Source organism: Trachinotus anak, unplaced genomic scaffold, assembly GCF_046630095.1.
Source record: "Trachinotus anak isolate AG129_WGS33_773 ecotype Australia unplaced genomic scaffold, CSIRO_AGI_Tana_v1 ptg000008l, whole genome shotgun sequence".
Lineage (NCBI taxonomy): Eukaryota > Metazoa > Chordata > Actinopteri > Carangiformes > Carangidae > Trachinotus > Trachinotus anak.
Genome location: NW_027273859.1, coordinates 19444993 through 19464281, shown reverse-complemented (window position 1 = coordinate 19464281; position 19289 = coordinate 19444993). Strand labels below are relative to the sequence as shown.

General features: G+C 40.0%; 2 protein-coding genes across 3 annotated transcripts in view; both read right to left on the bottom strand.

Moving 5' to 3' along the window:
* Positions 1 to 9586, bottom strand: part of sh2b3 (SH2B adaptor protein 3) — a 55418-nt gene extending 45832 nt beyond the window's left edge. Inside the window, exon 1 of one of the 2 annotated variants that reach the window (XM_071483311.1) lies at positions 9388 to 9586. The gene's annotated coding sequence lies outside the window, so the exon portion shown is untranslated. The remainder of the gene's footprint in view (positions 1 to 9387) is intronic. The other variant, XM_071483312.1, reaches the window with a different exon arrangement.
* A 2773-nt stretch (positions 9587 to 12359) lies between these two features.
* Positions 12360 to 16565, bottom strand: pheta1 (PH domain containing endocytic trafficking adaptor 1). Its single transcript, XM_071483309.1, has 3 exons — positions 16456 to 16565; positions 15918 to 16031; positions 12360 to 15170 (listed from the first exon to the last, which is right to left on the bottom strand). Exon 3 carries the CDS (start codon positions 15127 to 15129, stop codon positions 14227 to 14229), a length of 903 nt encoding a protein of 300 aa, XP_071339410.1. The 5' UTR covers positions 15130 to 15170; positions 15918 to 16031; positions 16456 to 16565; the 3' UTR covers positions 12360 to 14226.
* Positions 16566 to 19289: the final 2724 nt, after the last annotated feature.

Below are 19289 nucleotides of genomic sequence, written 5' to 3'. Positions count from 1 at the left end.
ATCCTTCTGACCTTTATATAGCCCTGGCCTTATTACTGAGATCAGCCGGATCCAATCTACTGCTTACGACTCAATTAATCTGCATGGCATCAAGGCTCTCTCAGACATCAAACACTCCAGTTTTTCCTGTAAAAACTGGAGTGGAAAAAATAAATTAGAAAAAAAAATGTGGCGACATGTGCATCACAAGGTCTGGGATGAAAAACAGATTCTGTTACCACCTTTGAATTTTAATTCTCTGAATCACAGAATGACTCACAGAGCTGGGGATAAATTTACCAAGCTGGGAGAGAGTAAGTGATTGTGTGAGCATGGGGGGTGGGGGGGTGCGGGGGGGGGGGGGGGTTATTAAAAAGAGAGGAGGGGGTTAAGGGAATCTAACAAGAAAAGGAAGAGGAGGAGACGGAGAAACAAGAGTCACACGGAGAGAGAGAAAGAGGGATGACGGGGTAATGAGAGAGCAGGCAGGAAGTGAGAGAAACAGAGTGGGAGAAAGGCGAGAGGAGAGGACACGGCGCCAGGTTTGTGGGTGAAGTTCCAGGTGGCAGAGGAACAGAGACCAAAGGATCTCTGCTCTGCCTGGGCAGCAATCACAGCAACAGGAAGCCCTGCCCTGCCCTGGCAAGCAGCGACCAGTGCACACATGCAAAGATATTGCACGTGCGCTGGCATTCATGTACACACACAGACACAGACACAGACACAGACACACACACAGACACACAGACACACAGACACACCTTCACATCAGAGAATATCAAACTCATATGCAACAGCTGTTACTTAAAATAGTCTGCAAATGTGACAAAAACTTGTTTGTGCTGAAAGCTACAAGTTAATACAAAAGATAACAAAGGATCATTATACTCCGCCTATCAAACAATTACTCTTGTTGTATGCTGAAAATATCCACATGGAGGAGACAGGTGATTCTGAAGAAGAAGAAGAAGAAGGGGTATTCACGACTGAAGTCTTACTAGATTGGGTTTTGACAACAGTATCTTTATCTTGATAAAATAAGACAGTTAGCGATAAACCTTTAAATATTTCTTGAAATAGCAGATTACCAAAGAGGTGGTCCTGTTTACTTTATAAAAACACTTTCTCAAAGACTGCATTGAGAAGTAAAAGAGATTTGAAGGAATAGTTCGGCATTTTGGGAAACACACTTATTTGCTTTCTTGCAAAGAGTTACATGGCGATTGATCAAAACCACACTCATGCCTGTACGGTAAATATGTAGACCCAGCAGTCTGTTAGCTTAGCATAAGGACTAAAACAAAAAGGGAAAGGGAAAGATAGAGTGGCTCTGGCTAAAGCTTTCAAAATCTGCCTCTGAGTTTTGGCCGGTTGGTCAGAGGAATCCAAGATATTCAGTTTATTATTGTTAATGATGAAGAAGAGCATTAAATCCTGACATATGAGTAACTGGAGCAACTAAATGTTTGACATTATTGCTTAAAAAAAAATGACTATGATGACAAATGGATGAACGAAACGGTTGCCAATTCATTTCCTGTCCATCGACTCATTGATTGATAAACTAAACATTACAGCTCTACACAATTCTTGGACTAATGAAGATATGCCGTTAAAAATGCATCAAAGCTTGAAATTGGAAGTTAACATTATGTTTGTGGTGAACAATAAAATAATAAAATGTTTGCAGCTCTGTCCCAATCTCTGCCTAACATGAACTCCAACTTAACTGAAGCAAAATAGAAAAGGGACGTATATGAAGAAAAGGTCTAATATCAGAAGAACAGGAGTTCCCGCCAATACAGTCACCATTCATTATTGTTTGAACAGGCACAACAGTCTATTCCACAGTTAGCCAGCACACCAGTTAACATGAACTGACACTGTGTGACCTTTATTCATCCCCTTCACTTCATGTTATAGACTCCAGTGTGACAAGCTGCTTCGTATCATTGAAGAGGGGCTTAACCTGACAACAGCTACATGCAGCTAAAAGTGTCTTTTTTATTCACTGCCTGATTGATCCGCTGCATGAAAAAAAGACCTGCAGCTGCAGGCATGGGATTGACTGAGTCTCAGTGTTCCTGTTCGTGTGAAGCGAGATGTAAAAAAGCTTTGATAATGAACAGAGCAGAAAGCGAGACGTACACAGTTTACATAATTGAAGAACATATCGTAAAGGAGGAAGTAGGGCTGAAACATGAGATAACATTGGCTTTAACTTCCCATAACATGAGGAAAGGATCAGCTGATTCATGGTAAAACAGGAGAGGAGGAGCCTGCAGCTACATCGCAACGAAACACCTAGAGTCTACTTCAAATATAAACCATCAGTAAAAGATAAAATGTTTGTTCTGCATGTACAGGTATCACAGAGACATCCAAATGTTTAGTTCTATAAAGCCTCTTCTAAAATACTCAAAATTGTTGTTTCATAGGAAGAATCAGACAGAAAGATTTTGTGTCCCACGTAAAATATAAAAATGAAAATTATAGCCACACTGTATAAAACAAGGCCATAGGGCAAGAGCAACCTTTAATCCTCCACATTTGGCATTTAGTGTAGCTGACGCTCTTATTCAGAATGGCTTTGGGAAACACATGCGCTACATAGACATTTTGTTTTCCACAAACAAAGAACATATGAGGCAGGAACAGCTGTGAACACGAGAAGACTTTGTTCCAACACTGTCTTTGTACAACAAAATGTTGGAAATGTTTGCATTACCTTTCAAAGCTTCATTTACTTCCACTGCTGCAGGAAAGCTGTCCGTTTACCAATTTCTTAATGCCTGAAAAAGGCCTGTTTTATATCTAATTTACACTTTTTTTTTGTTTTTTTGGGGTTTTGTTTTTTTTTTAACCTTAGGCAGATTTTTAATGCTTAACTTCTGAAATTCTGAAAAAGAACTAGAAACATTTTGACCGGTAGTGTAGAATTTTTGTTTCGGTTAGAGTGTTCTCTCGCCCGGCCGTGCATTCCCACAACAATGCAGGCTCCAGCACAACACAATGCTGCTATTCTTAAGACGCACAGAAATAAAGCCGTGCCGCTTTCTGGCCATTTCCTGTGGTCTGGGAACAGAGAGAGGGAGGCAGGTTGGGAAAGTAGCAAAACTACAAGGCTGGATCTATGATGATAAGAAGGAAATTGCACAGCTATAGAAAGATTGTGAGTATCCAAAATAAGAAACACAATCCACTGGAAACCATCCTGTGTTTCCACTAGGTCTCAATAACTTAGTAAAATTCTCACTAACAAGCATCCTTCCAGCTGTCCGGCATCCTACCAGCAACTAATAGCAAATGTCTTTGCACAGTCTGCAGTCTATCATTATCCTGCAAAGACAGACCCTAGCATGTCAAGGAAATACTAAAATACAGGGCTCCCAGAGACATAATGACAGGCAAAAAAAAAAATTAAAAGAGAAGTTTAGTTTTGGCTTTGGCTGGATGGATGTGATGTGTGAGGAGCTGAGACTACAGGGGAAGGAGGTCAGTGGTGACTGTCAGGCATCACAAACACTGCAGGCCTCACACTGCAGCTGACTAACTACAACGCACAATGAGATCTATATTAGAGGTTCGAGGAAAACAAACATACCGTTTAAATCAGGGCTGGGAAAAGTCAGGCTGAGCGAATTTTTATATTCGATTCTCAGTCAAATGTCACTAGTTCATAAATGAAGAGGAATCCCATCCTGTCATCGAACGCCCTTTTACTGCCTGTGTGTTGTCCGTTCATTGTGTCCTGCAACCATGTCCAAAAACTGATGTCTGTTAGGTTGAAATTAACAAGTTTTAAGGATCTAAAATGTATCATGCATTCAGTTATGAGAACGTGAATCACAACACAATTATAAAAAGATATTTCAAAATTGTTGGCCGACACTAGTTACTATAAAGTTAAAGTCATTAAAGTTTATGGACAGCTCTACTATCCATTAATCTGCAGATTACTGTCTCGATTCTGTGATGAATCCCTCGGTAAAAAGCCATGTCAAAAAATAGGGAAAAATATCCATCACAAAGTTTACTGTTTAATGTACTGTGCATGCTACTGTGCAAAGAAACTTTTTCCTGCACACACACTTGGCAAAATAAACACTGGTTGACCGTGCATGTTACACAACATTAAATATGCATACACTGAAAAACTAAACACTTTAAGTACATTTCTAAGCTACAAAACCACGAAAAGCTGAACTCAAGTTACAACTAGAACCCTTAAGCACAGGCTTAGTTTCTGAAAAGCTGAAAACAACAATCCATCATTCACAACTCGGTCGAGTCAAGTCAACACAATTCAGCCAATTGAAGCATTCAAGAGTCAAATGTTCCAGCCCCGGCAGAGTACGACAGACATCTCTGTCTGAACTCCACAAGCACTTTATGAATGAGTCATGACTGCTCGTGATGTGTTTCTGATTCATTGTGAATTGTTGGACGCCTGATAGTATTTAATATGTGTAATACTGTATATTATATATGTATGCATGTGTGTGCGTGTGTGTATGTGTGGGGGTGGGGGTGGGGGTTGTGAGAAATAATTGACTCCTTCAGTAACTGTGATCGGCTGTGAATCATCTGCAGGCATCTGACTTCCTGGAAGGCTAATTCAGGAGTTATAAACTTTTCCACATTGGGACTCATGAGGAGCCAAGTGAGTTTCAGTGTTAGCACTTACAAAATACATCTTCTTGACACACCAACATCACCCAAGAATCCTCTTTTGAGGCTTTTTTTCCCCCCTGCAGTGATAGTAAACTCTGTGTGTCGGCTGTGCTGGGAATAACCTCAAGTGACATGGTGCAAATTTTGTATTTTCGTGTGAGAATGTGTTGCTACTTTCACTTCAACTTAGACACGACTCCCGTTTCCGCTTAACACACACAGAGGAACAAACGCACAAAAAGCTATTCCATGTAAGTGTGTGTATGCAGGGCTGCAACCAACAAATATTGTTATCATCCATTATAAATTAATCTGTACTTCACTGATTAGTTGTTTGGTCTATAAATTTTAAGAAAGTGTGAAAAATTGGATTCATACTTTCTCAGAGCCCACAGTGCTGTCTTCAGTTTGCTTATTTTGTATGACCAACAAACCAAAATGTAAAAAAATTTCAATTTACTGTTTGACAAACAAAAGCAACAAATCCTCCCATTTGAGAGGCAGGAAAACTTCAGGGAACAATTGGCATTTTTGCTAGAAACAATGGCTGAAACAATTAATCCATTATCACAGCAGACGACATTGTAATTTCATTGACTAATCCATTGATTGACTCACTGTTACAGCTCTATATGTATGCATTCATGAAACCTGGAGACACTTCTCATGACTAAAAAGCAAACATTCAGGGTGTGTTTCCTTTTCCGAGATCTGATTGGACAACTTTTCACAACTCTTGACCCCATCCTACATCCTCGCTGCACGCACAAACAAACACATATGCAAAAAAACATTAATATATTGCAGCTACAGAACCTACAAGCACACATGCGTCATTCTCATACTGCTGCAGCTATATCGGGCCTATAATCAACATTCTTCCAACAACAAGAACAGGGGTGCATTGGGGTAAACACGTGCAAATACACACACAGCCTCTAATTATTGCTGCTCTGGAAAGAGAAAAAAAAAAAACACACACACACACAAGTACGCATGTGTGCCCCCCACCAAATACTTACACAAACGCATGCACACACACGCAAGAACTTTTGTATGCCTTGTGTGTGTGTTTAAGTCTTGAGATTTTAGCCTTAGCTGATTGGGTGGCCATGTGCCGTGCAAGTCACATCACACATACACACCATGCACACTCCAACCACTCGATAACATGTGTGTTAAGTTGTAAAGGTCCCCATTGTCACCAGAAACAAGCTTTCTTTTTCTGCCATTTTCTGCCCTAATTTGTCTCTTCCGTCTCTCCCTGTCCTTCTTCTTTTGCAGATTCCTGCCCCTGTCCGCCTGCCAACTTATCTCCCATGGTGCTTCTCTTCATCCTCTTTTCCTCTCTTTCTCCTTTTGCCTCTTTTTCCCTCCCCCTGGAGGGCTGCTGTGGGTCAGACCTCTCTCGTGGTCTCATCAGTAGATTTCTTAGAACCCCTGAGGGAAGCGGAAGTGCTGGCGTCTATTAACATCTCAGTTAAAGACATAAAAACAGTGACATTGTCTGAGCCATGGCATGTACAGCATATGTCTACAACGCTTCAAAAACATTCGAGGAATTATCACTGTAGCACTCTAGTGTCCAAATTCCAGGAAGCTGCAGCCTTTTCTTTCAAGGAAAGATATCTCGGCCAACTACCAAGACAATAATGTGTTGTGGGGGATAAAATCCCCAACCAACTAATCATATTATACTGGAGGAAAAAAAATCACTTTATAATTATTATTATCGCTAAGAAAACATAAAGCAGAATCACTGTTATAAGCCATGCTATCGAGATGGTTGTAGAATTTTGGATAAATAATAAAATAAAAATGTATTTCTGTCAATAATTAGTCATTACATTTCTTAGGTTTTATTGTATTTATGTCAGGCTGTGCATGGGACCAAGTGCACATTGATGCAGGCAGAACAGAACTTCTCTTGTCTATACCACACTGAGCAAAAGAGAAGTGAAGACAGCACCAAAATATCCAACTGTCAGAAAGCAAGGAAGTCTGTGGGGAAGTAAAAAATGTTTCTGAAATTAATCAGAAACACTTGAGATTATACAGGCCAATTAGGCGTGCGGAACTGCACTGAACCTTTAAATTATAGTCAAGCTTTTGTCTGGGGTTAAGCCTGTCTGCCATGGAAAATATGAAGTACAGTTTAGTTGGCGTTACTTCCCCACCCTAGAGGCATGTTTTTCTGTCTTTTGTGCTTTAATGACTCAAGGTGTCACATCTGAATGACTGAACCAACAAAGAATGCCAGCTTCAGCCTGTTGCTGACATTACGGCATTACTGGTACATATGAACACACTGAGAGTGTTTTCACACGTCTCAGATGGTGAAGAAGGTGGTGGCCTGATATTCATTTGTAAGGGGAGCAATATGATGACGTATACAATATAATGTTATGAGACAGTTTGTCAACCAGATATTTTGCCACAGCATTTATACCATAGCAGCTAAGCCCTCAAAGTATCCCAGTGTATTTAAGCCATTGTTGGTTATGTTGCAAACAAATGAGAAGAGCTGCTTCATGGCACTATTGGACCCTGATTAGTTAGGGATAAGCCATAAAACATAACATGTTAGCTGCAGCTGTATAATTGATTACTTGTATTGGTGTAAACACACTAAGTTACAAGTAAAAGTCCTGTATTCAAGGTAGAAAGATATTATAAGCAAAATGTATCAAAAGCCAAAGTATTCTTAATGCAGAATAGCACATTATAGCATTTTATATTATTAAATACATCTCATAATTGGACTATGGTTATTTATGCATTTATGCATGTGTGACCAGCAGTTCCATGTTGTAGCTGGTCCAGGTAGGGATTGTTTTAACAACATGAAATACTGCTAGATAGTTTAATCTTTATCAAAGTTTCATATTTTATTTGTTGACCATCTGTTTTGTCAGTGAAATCCCAACCTGCAAGATAACCAGCAACTAAACTGTCAAATAGTGAAGTGCAATATTTCCCTCTCAAATGTACCTGAGTAGAGGTATAAAGAGGCGTAAAGTGGAACTATTAAAGGAAAGTATTTCAAAATTGTACTTAAATACAGTGTTTGAATAATACATGTAGTTACTCTCCACCACTGTATGAAGGACTTTATCGATATCGATGCCACCCCCTGCTAACTGTTCAGCTGCTATTTTAGTCAAAACATTTTGGGAACAACCACAACTACACACCTGTAGCCTCAGAGTCTCTAAGCAAACAGACAGTGAGGGGGCACCTCCTGTACACCAACCTGTATTTATACACACACACACACACACACACACACACACACACACAGACAAGATATGAATAGAAGTGAATCCTTTCCAAAACACACACACACACACACACACACACCAAAATTACTGTTTTGATTTACTGCTACACAACACTGGATTGTGAAACCAAGTGGCTGCTCCCCACTTGTTCCTGTTCTCCATCCAGAAGTCATGAGGGAGGACCACTGACCTTAGCACACACACACACACACACACACACTCACTCACTACAGGTTTCACACGATCTCCATGGCGACAACCACTGATAGATTTGCGCCAAATAATGTTGAAAATGTCACAGAAATTCACATACTCTTGAGCTACTACTAAGTTCCACCAAGCACATGGTGTGTACATCGTTTGTGCCAACTGTCCTTGCTGATGGGACAGCAAGCTGTTTAAAGACAGAAAAATCTCGCTTGGTGGTCATGGCTGGATTAACCTCCTGAAGGGCCCCGGGGCAAAAATGTGTTGTTGGACCCCTGTCGACCCCCACTATACATGGAAGTTTCATTATTTCCTCTGGCACCCACAAAACCAACCAGTAGTCTAGAGCTCAATTGATTCGTTGTTTGACCGAAATGTAATGGGAACAATTTTGATGATTGACTCAAAAATGCCAAAAATTTGCTGGTGCCTGCTTCACAAATCTGAACATCTGCAAGTTCCATGGTTTTCTATGATAATAAACTCAACATCTTTGAGTTTTGGACTGTTGGTCAGACCCAAAAAGGACATTTGACTGTAAACTTGGTCTGCAGTTAAACAATGGGCATATTTCACTTTTTTCTTTCATGTTACACACTCTGCAATCAAGTTTTCTGTGTGCAAATGACTCGACACAAAAAAGAATAAAGTGATTTCATAAAACACAGCTTAACAACTGAGCTCAATATAACTCAAACAAAAATTGTCTTAAAAGCTGATTCTGAGAATCCGCCTCAGTGCTGCACATCTCTAACAAATCTGCGGCTGATCAAACTGCATGCATAGATATAAATTAAGGGTTAACCTGTGGCTTTTGGGACCCCTGTGGTTCTGGGGCCCCTGAGCAATTGTTCACTTTGCCCTGTTGGTAATCCAACCGTGTAGGTGGTATAACAGGACTCCATATTTACAAAGAAAACTTTATATTTTGGCCAAAAAAGCCTGCCCCTGCTGCACCGGCCCCCGAGCCGGAGAGAGGCAGAAGCCCTTTAAATTTCACATGAGCACATTTTTTTTTTTTTTTTTTTTTTTTTGGACGATTATTTGTGATGAAAAAAATAAGTAATTTTGGACGGAAGCTTTGTCCACATTACTTCTGCGGCTCGTCTTTTCACGCTTATCCCCATGTGGTTAAGAGTTTAGTGATGTTTAAATGATGTTAAAAGCACTTTCAGACAGGAAAGCAATACAAAAAAAAAAAAAAAAAAAAGCTGACAGCGGCTCAGTCCTCACAACATATACTCACGTTCTCCGTTATCTCGGACGGGCACCCACCGCAGCACGACAACTAACCAACAAGTTGGACTTCGCATAACGGAAATGTGCGGAGAAGCATCTAAAGTAACTCAAAACGACGTCGGCGAGGACAAACAACCACCGGGCATCGGAGGAGAAAGCTGCACGCTACAAAAGCCCGTCGCCTTCCTTCTCATTGTGCGTGCATTAGACGGTTCCTCCGCGCAGAGAGAGAGAGAGAGAGAGGGAGGGAGAGAGAGAGAGAGAGAGAAAAAAAAAAGGAGGAAAGAAAAGTTTCAGCCACGAACTTGACGCGGAAAAAGTGGCGACTCCTCATTTCCGCTGTCAAAAAAAAAAAAAAAAAAAAAAAAAAAAAAAAAATGTGCCGCGGTCCAAGCCTGTCAAGTTAGGGGAAATTCAGAAACACCACTTCCCCAATCCGTCTTTTCAAAATAAGAGGAGGCGCAGGTCACCCACTAGGGGGCGCAAACGACCTCTGAGCTCAAGTGGACACCAGAGCAGAAAATACTCAGGCGTGTGCTTAAATGTACTTACGGTAAAAGTACTCACTAGGCAGGCAAAATGGGCTCTGTCAGTGTAACATTGTCATACAGTACATTATTATATATTATACTAATGCATTAATATGTAAGCAGCATTGAAATTAGGGCTGCAGTTAGCAATCATTTTCATTATCAGTTAATCTGCTCACTACTTTCTCAATTAATCTATTTATTGTTTGTCCTATAAAACATAACATAGAAGGATGCCCATTATAATATCCTAAAGCATTGAGTCTTAAAGTGATGTCAGTAAATCAAATAATCGTTCAATGACTATTCGATTATCAAAATAGTTTATAAATGATCAAAATATCAAAATCAGCCCTGGCTGAGTGGTTTAATTTGATCCTTTCTGTGTTCTTAATAGGATCTTATGAAATTCTTAATCTGCACAGCTAGTCACTATAGCTGAAAAATACATGTAGAGCTGTAAAATCAGTACATATTTCCCCTTTAAAATGTAGTTGAGTAAAAAAATAAAGTATCTTAAAATTAAAATACCCAAGTACTCCAAGTACCTATTGACGCTGTTTTGGTCAGTTGGTTGAACGCAAGTTTATTTAGGATTATGCACCATGAAAGTTTGACAAAAGGCAACTCCATGTTCTTAGTATTAATACTATATATATATATATTATATTATATTTTTGTTGACATTACCTACTAATATTCAAGTAATTTCGCTTGAGTAAAATTTGAATTGAGGCCTTCTGAGTATTTTACAGTGTGGTATTGCTGAAGACTCTGAACACTTTGTCAACCTCCAAGAAGTACTTTAACACCAATGTGACTCTTTGTAACTGATGCAGTTACTTTATGTGTCAACATGTGCCATTCATCAAGCATTAAAAGGTTTAATATCTGCAAGATCATTGAATGGTTAATTGACTTTACAGACCATTTATAAGACATAATACAACTCTTGCTCTTTTTGTCAAAGCCCTGTGGCTTAAGTAGTTAAACGATATCTAATCCAGTAAATTATCTGGGAAATGTCTCACAGTGTTAACCCAAATATACAGACCGCTGTCAGAGATAAATTGCAACAAGCTTATTTAGCTGTCTAATGATATGTCTCTCTAAAACACACCCTCCACCTCACATACACTCAGTGTCCACTTGATGAGGCACACCTGTACAGTCTTATGCAGTCCAATACAACTGATCTGCCATGAATTCCACTTTTATGATCGGCATAATGTAATAATAATTTACGTTTTAGCACTGAGGTCATAGTGGTTGTGTTATAGTCAACTGCATTATATTCACTAATAAATACTTTTGTAACAATGTCACCAAAAATTGAACATTATGAGTTTCATAAAAATAGATATTACGACAAAGCTGTTATATTATAATACTTTTCAGTGTACGGGTATACTTTTAACACTGACACTTTTATGTTGAAATTACCAGACAGGAAGTTTTGCGTTATCTCCAGCTGGTTGTCCTGTGGACAAGTACAGTTTGGCAGGATGCAGAAACTGTGCAGACTCTATCATCAAGCCTTTTCAATCTGTACATTTGGTTCTGTGGCTGTGAACTGTGAGTATCTGTCAGTGCCAACTCATTCGTATCATGCAGTCTAAAATCTGGTTACATCAATTCCTTAAACTGATCGAAACACATCAGTACAACCGTGGATTAAAAAAGAGCATTTCTATCAACTTAAAGTCAAGTGGTTTATCATTGTGCAACTCTATACACCACACTGACCTATAGTGCAAGGAGATGACTAAAACGTCACATTTATCTTCTGTGTTCCTGATCTTCCCATTGATGAAAAAACGTTTTATTAAGTGCTTACTACATACAAGAAAAGATAAACGAATTAATCCCCAGAGAAACTAATAGTGCAGTACTGTCTCAAGTGAAGTGTGATAGTGATGTGATTAGCAGCAGCAAAGTATATTATATCTAAAAGTAATATGATACCATGTCATCATAGTCATAGCATCAACCAGAATAGGAAATAATATGAATAAGTAACAATATTTTGAATTTGTCTCTATGAATACTAATATAGTATATGTGAGAAAAACAGGGAAGCTTAAAGCACACAATCTAAGCAGGTTCACTTTTGAAAATGTATATTTTTTCACCTCTGGAGAGCCAGACCTTTGCTTGTTTTCTGTCTCTAGACTAATAATCCAATTCAACTGTCCCACCAGGTGTAGTCCAGTCACTTGTCTTCTTGATGTTAAGGGGTCCAGACTACAACCTTAAGTTGTTGCACAGCGACACCTAGTGAGAGACAGGTTGAACAGCACCAACAATGTGTGAGGTTTCATGTGGCCAGCCAAGGCCCCTGCATGATCCCAAAGGACCCACCACACTGTACTAGCCAACTGCCTTTCCTATAAGTAACATTAATGTAATGACATAAACTTCATCACAGAAAAATAAAATGTTCACAACATAACATTAACACAGTTTATTGAGTGGTTTATAGCGAATGCTTTACCAACAAACATCTTTCAGGGTACCATATCAGGACAATGTTTTACATATTATTGATTATTCAATATAATACTCATATTATGTACTATAACATCGAAAATTGTTACTAAAATCATAAGAGTTAATGGAAAGAAATTGACAAATTGCTTATTGTGCATTAAGGTTGCATTCCTCATTTGGCACTCTTGAATAATGATAGCTACTACTATCATTTATATGGTTCTTTTGACACATTCACAAATTCCTTTAAATATTATTGTAAAAGAAACAGACTATTGTCATCTGTGATTACAGTAATAGACTTCTGGAATTGATAGAACTGGCAATAATACAAGTGTAATTTTAGACAATACATACTAGAAGGATGCTGCTTTGATATTGCTGTTTTCAAGAGATACAAACCACACTGTACCACTCCTTCCCACGTTGTCATTTCTGCACAAGCCAAGAGTATAACGGTAATGCTGTGCATTGATGCAGACTGAAGGAACTGAGCCATTGTCAAAAAGTGATTGCACAGAGATGAGCCTTTGGCAAGAAAAGAAAAAAAAAAAAAAAACAGAAGTACAGTGGAAAAAGTCAAAAGTCAAACCCTCCCATCATTGTGGTCCTATGGTAATGGTTACTAGTGCAATGACATTATAAAGGTAAAATAAGGCACCTATAAAACAAAAATGTAAACAGCTATGTGATTGAATATAGCAATACTGTATGAGGAATAATTTTAAAGGCCCATTTTGCAGACTGCTGGTGTTAATTTCCATCATGGAACAGTAAATATTTGGATACAAACCAAGAGGTTAGATGTTCATGTACAGTATAGGCCTCTAACAGTCTAACTCATTCAGTAAGATTCAGGTTAATAGGTTGAAGCAAACAAACCCAACAGTTGCATAAAATTAAGAGAATTTTGATTGTAAACATGAAGTTATTAGAGAATTATGAAGACAAGTGTTAAGTCCTGTAAGTTCAAGGATAAAGAGAGTCAAAAGAGAACTAAGTGACAAGCACTCTTATGAAACAGCATCATCTGGCTGCTGGCTAACAAGGGCTAAAAATACCGGGGTGTGTTGCTCTGAGCAAGACATCCAGCTCCCACCACGGTCCCCAGTGACTGTCGAGAGGATGTTCTGACATTAGCAACCACAAGGCCTCTGGGGCGAGATATGCCCCGGTGGGAGTAGGCAGGAGAATCTGGACTAGTTTTCCCCAACACCATTTCTTACTTCGAGACTATCCTCATTTTTTTGTAAGTTGGTTTATTAAAATGATCTTAGTGTTAAAGTGGTTCAAAGTTGCAGGAAACTCAAAATTACGATTTTAGATGCGAATTGTCCTGGTGCCATTAGATTGTAAAAATATCACCAACTGTTCAACATGTTTTTAGATCTGGGTTCAAATCAAGCTTTAAAGGAAACACTGCATAAGTACGTTTGGAAGCTAGAAGGGCAGAAGAAATCGTGAGCAGTGGCAATATAATAAAAGAAAGGAATATTTATCTACTACAAGGTCGAACTCTTTGCATCTTGGAAGAACATTTGATTATTTTAAATACTGTACTCACGTTGAGCAAAACTGCATAAAAGAGCATATTTTGTATTTTAAATTTTATTGGATTGTACAATGGATAGTGTTATTCTTTAAGACGGATTGATCCCCCTGTGCCAGACAAGATCTAGAATCAATCTCAAATTTTGTCTTTTTTGATTGGTGGTAAGACTGCAATTTCCCCCTTTCTGTTGGGATCAGAAGGGTGTTAACATTTTTAGGATGTTCAAAAAGGAATGATGGAACTGTGGAAAAAGAAATGATCATTTTCCATCAGTTTACTGGCTCTGCAGCCACTGCATTCTCAGTTCTTCCACCTCTCTGCCGTACCAGTCATGGAGTTTGGAGAAGCAGCCAGTGCCAGGGGAGACGGGGCTTTCCAGAGATGCTCCTCTTCTCCTGGGCGGCACTGGAGGAGCCCTCACCCCATCAGCTCCAGAACCAATCACGTTGCTACTCCCAGAGTCTCCACTGCCTTCCCAGGCCACGCAAGAAGATGCTCCCTCAACAAAACCGTTATCGAAGGCAACTGGTGGTTTACTCCATGCCACGCCGTTCTCCTTGGAACATCCAGAGATGAGCAGCACCTCATCCTGGACGCCCTTTTGAGCAGAGAAGGGGGCTGACATGGTAGGGGCACTTGATGATGATGATGATAAGGAAGATAAAGATGATGAAGAAGAGGATGCTCCAGACCTGGACCGTGCCACCTGGTTTCGCCTGGAGGACTTAGGCCTGGCCTGCAAGCCTCCAACTCCAGCCCCGACACAGCCACCTCCTGCAACCTCCTGGATCTCCTCCAGCTGCCTCTCCAGCTCCTTCACCACCAGCCTCATGTAGTCGAAGCTGGCCCTGGACAGCGCTTTCACCCATGACTCCATGGCTGCTTGGCTGTCAGCAGCCATCTTGTACACCCGTGCTTTGGCACAGTCAAACTTGATGGCGAAGGCGAACTCCTCGGCTGACTCGCACAGCTCCACGGTGCATCCCTCAAGGACGATGACACCGATGGGCTCTCGGCTGTCGCGCTCCTCAAAGTAGAAGAGCATGTTACCTTTCAGGACGAACCAGCGCCGGTGATAAGCCGTGTTGCGCTCACCCTTTTTGAACAGGAAGCCCGTCTTGTCTGGCGGTGAGTCACAGGTGGCATAGTGCGCCACGCTGCGTTCGTTCAGCTTCATCTTCTCCCCTTCTCCTTTTCCTTAGAGGATTCTTTATTTACCTAAAGAACATCGTAAAGACAGAGGTCATCCCCAAGGTTAAATAGATTCTTTCAAGCAAGTCAGTGCTCCAGCAGATTTTGCTTTCTCGTTGCATCCTCTGCTTGAAGTTGGTTGCTCTTTGCTCTCAGTGCTACATGATGTACACGGTTTATTGACATGGTAATTTAGCAATAATGAGAATGTGGTTTTTTTTGCTCTACTCTTGTTAAAAGGAAGACAAAGCAGAGGGTCAGCTACAACAAAAAAAGAAGGAAAAAAGAATTCATTAGAGGGAGCAGATGCTTGCCAAACAGACTTAAACCTACATCCTCTGGTCTCCTCCCCACTGAGCCATCCTGGCAGTGTAAATGCTGTTCTTTTACTTCCATTTGACATGTCCCAGAACAAATGCGCAGACATTATCTCAGAGACTGTGTTGCCAAATCAATGTGGTATCGTACAGAGGAAATACTGGGGAAAAAAAAAAAGCCTTGACCCAGTGCAAATGTAGACCAACTTAAAAAGGATGACTTACACAACTGTGAGAAACTGTTGGGTTAGTCGCTCTGTAATCACATGTCCAACTGTAAACTCGGGCTCAAACCGTCTAAACAACTAATCCAATTGTAATCTGTTAAGAAGGAAGTATTCAGGTTAAAGTAGGGCCGGTAACTTCAGATGCCACTTTATTATCCTCATTACTTTGTTTTTTTTATTGGACGAAATAGTCTCAAACAACAATTTTTTTTAATTTTTTTTTAACTTACGTGTTTTTCTCATATCCAGCTGCCGGCCACCCCTGTCTTCCCGTCGCATCTGGAGCTCCCAACTTATCATATCTCCATCTTCTTTTGTCTCTCTCTGCCTGTCCACACGAAAGGCTGGAGGGGGGGGGGGACAGCGGTTGCAGGCGTATTACACACTTATTCTCACAAGTTACATCCACGGCTTGAACTGCAAATGACTCCACCAGCCCGAGTGGAAACGATGGGTATCTGTTTTCAGACACAAGAAGCTGACATGTCACAGATATGAGCTGTTTTTTTTTTTTTGTTTTTTTCCCCCCACCTCTCTGCGAGCTAATCGTGTTTCGGACGAATGATTCAGGCTCAAGCGGACTGGTCAGGTCACAAGCTTCTGACACATCAGCACTTTGAGGGGATTTATCTCGGGATACGGCGACAGCACGTCCACTCCACACACGCACACACAATGTCCAGCTAACAGAGCGGCACGCTGGCAGAGAGTGAACCCCACAGACTGTGATAGCATTCAGCTAACTAGCTAAGTGTTCCCACATAATACCTTCCGGCGAAGCTGCCTCCTTCTGTCAGGCTGGTATTCCCCCCGTTGTTTATCTTTTACGTTTATCTCTCTTCCTTCTGTCTTTTTTTTTTTTTTTCCTTCGTTTCTTCCCTGTCATGTGACCGGCGGGGAGGGCACCTGTTATTCTGTACCCGGCGAGCTTGACCGGGAGGGATCGTCATCATCGGTGCAGCCTTGCTCCCGTCCCTGTGAGACGCTCCGCATGCGGATGAGCGGTAACTTAAAACAAGCGCACCACGTCTTCGCACTTGGAAATGCGGCATGTGGGTCGCTGCCACCGGCCGCTGCTGCTGAACCTGCGCGGATGGAGTATGGCTGCCTCGGTTGCTCAAATCTGAAAGTGTCTTTGAAACAGGCTTTAGTTTCACTGGGTTAATGTGGTCCAGATTTGGCAAGTCTAAGTATATTAGTTTTAGATATAGACCTGGTGCAAAATGTGGTCTGATAGGGGGGGAAAAAGCAGTTAAGTGGCCTTATTGACATAGAATAAATGTTTCACAAATGTGGAACTGTACTTTACACACTTTGTTAATCTATAACAAGATTAAGTAGCCTAGTGTTTTTAGATCTCGACCTGGCACAATGTGGTCTGGTTGGGGAAAAACTGTGAAATAGCAACTTTTTGTCTTTTCACAAATATGAAACAGTTTTAAACAGCTTGTAGTTTCTCAGTGTTAATGTGGTGTAAATATGACAAATCTAGCTTTAGTGGGGTTTTTTTTCTTTCTTTCTTTCTTTCTTTCTTTCTTTTTTATCTAGACCAGTTCCAGCGAGGTGTGGTTGGGGCAAAAATAGAAATAGCTTTTTTTCTGGTTTCACAAACAAAATAAAGCTTTCAGAAAACTGAAACTGTGTTTTAATCAGTCTTCTCTTGGTTAATGTAGTCCAGCTATTGCGGTTTTCACAAGCACGTATAATTTGCCACATACATAAATAATGTAGATCTGGTCTATTTTTGCGGTGGGATTTTTTTTCCTGGAGTAATATTTGTAAAGCTGAAAGTAAATTGATTAGTCGACTGAAGGAAGACTCCTGCTCTGGTTCCAGCCTCTCAAATGTGCTTTTCTTTGTCTCACTTAATTAAACAAAATTGGCTGATAAGTCAATCATGAAAATAACTGGCAATACCTCAGTGTAAAAATACTCATTTACAAGTCCTGCATTCATGATTTTACTCATTGTACTGTACAAAAGATATGACAGCAACATCTTGTCCCAAAGGGAAATATGCCTTGAATCCAGGTGAAACACAGAACACAGTAAAATGCATAAAGCAAGTGCAGTGGTACATTATATCAGTGATGTATTAACACGTAAGTAACATTTAAATGCTGCAGCTGGTCCAAAAAAACCAAAACAAAAAACAATAGTTTAACCTAAGCATGCATGATATTTTACAAGACGATCACTTTTTACATGTAAAATGTTCACCTTCAGAGTAACTGGAACTGTAGCTGTCATAAAAATAATATAGTAGTAGTTAGTGTGGATCTGCTATGGTAGGAAAGTTTAGAGACAATTAGACAGCCACTCCTCATGTCCAGCATGAACTAAATTTTGTCGGCCAACAAAAGAACTTCACAGTTAAGGTTGTTCTGGTAGTTAGGAAGGGATGGAGGATTTACATGTTTTATGAGTCCACAGCTCATTAGTAATACATTAGTTGTGTTATTGATATGTCTCTTCATGCCCATTTCTTCTGCTTTGGTAAAATTGCACATTGGCATAAATGCAGATAAATGACATATGCAAATAAAGCATATGTCATTCACATATGCTACAAAGAGCTGCACAGTAGAACCACTGTCGTCTTTGGGGCTGAGTGCCTTACTCAAGGGCACCAAGGCAGCAAGTAACACGTGCACTCGAGCTGTGATTTTTCCAGTTCATGGACTTGAACTTGTGACATTCTGCCTCGTTGCTGCAACCACATCCTCCACCCTGAACTGCTGGCTGTGGACTGTGTTATAGTGTGTATGACCGTGACAAGCCACTATGAATTTATTAGAATATCTTCTGGAGACAGACGATGGCCTTATCACCAGCAGCCTGCTATCTCATCACCCTAATCTTCAATTAAATGATGTAGCTGCTGATGCCATTTAATGTATTTTTCTTTCTGAATGGTTTGCTCGCACCGCTTTTTGGTAGCTTTGATTAAGTGTGATGTGCTTGCAGTCGGTTTAATTTCCTCTATTTGGCTCCCAGTTCACAGAGTTTTGATATTATGAAAGAGCACAGTTTATAATAAAAAGTACAGACATAAAATCAGCACTCTCTGTAGTTGAATTATTGTTTAGTCCATAAAAGACACACAGACACACAGACATTAAGTGCAAAGTGTTTACTTCTCACAAGTTTTTTTTCTAACAGTTTTTGGACACACAATAAATTATCACTGACAGCTTTTTGTTCCAATCATCTTTAAAACTGATTCTTGATTGATCTGGTTTGCTCATGAATTCGATCTCTGTATCCAGTGAGAACAAAGAGGTGGAGTTTACAAGTGTGGTGTCTCCAGTCTGAATGTGGAGAGAGGCTGTGTGTATCAAAGATTTTTTTTCACCCTTTTATTGATCCAAAATGGCTTCTGAAAATGACCTCTATATATACATATTAGTATATTCTTCCTTTTTGTTCTCTGTTTCTCTATTTTTCATTTTGTCCTTATAAAACACTCTGTATTCTCTGGTTTTGATAAGTGCTGTATAAATAAACTTTTAGTAGTATTATTTAATTACCAATGCCTCATTGGCCTAAGCAGCATGATAATACCCAGGAAATTTATCAGGTTTATAGTGACTGCAGAATTA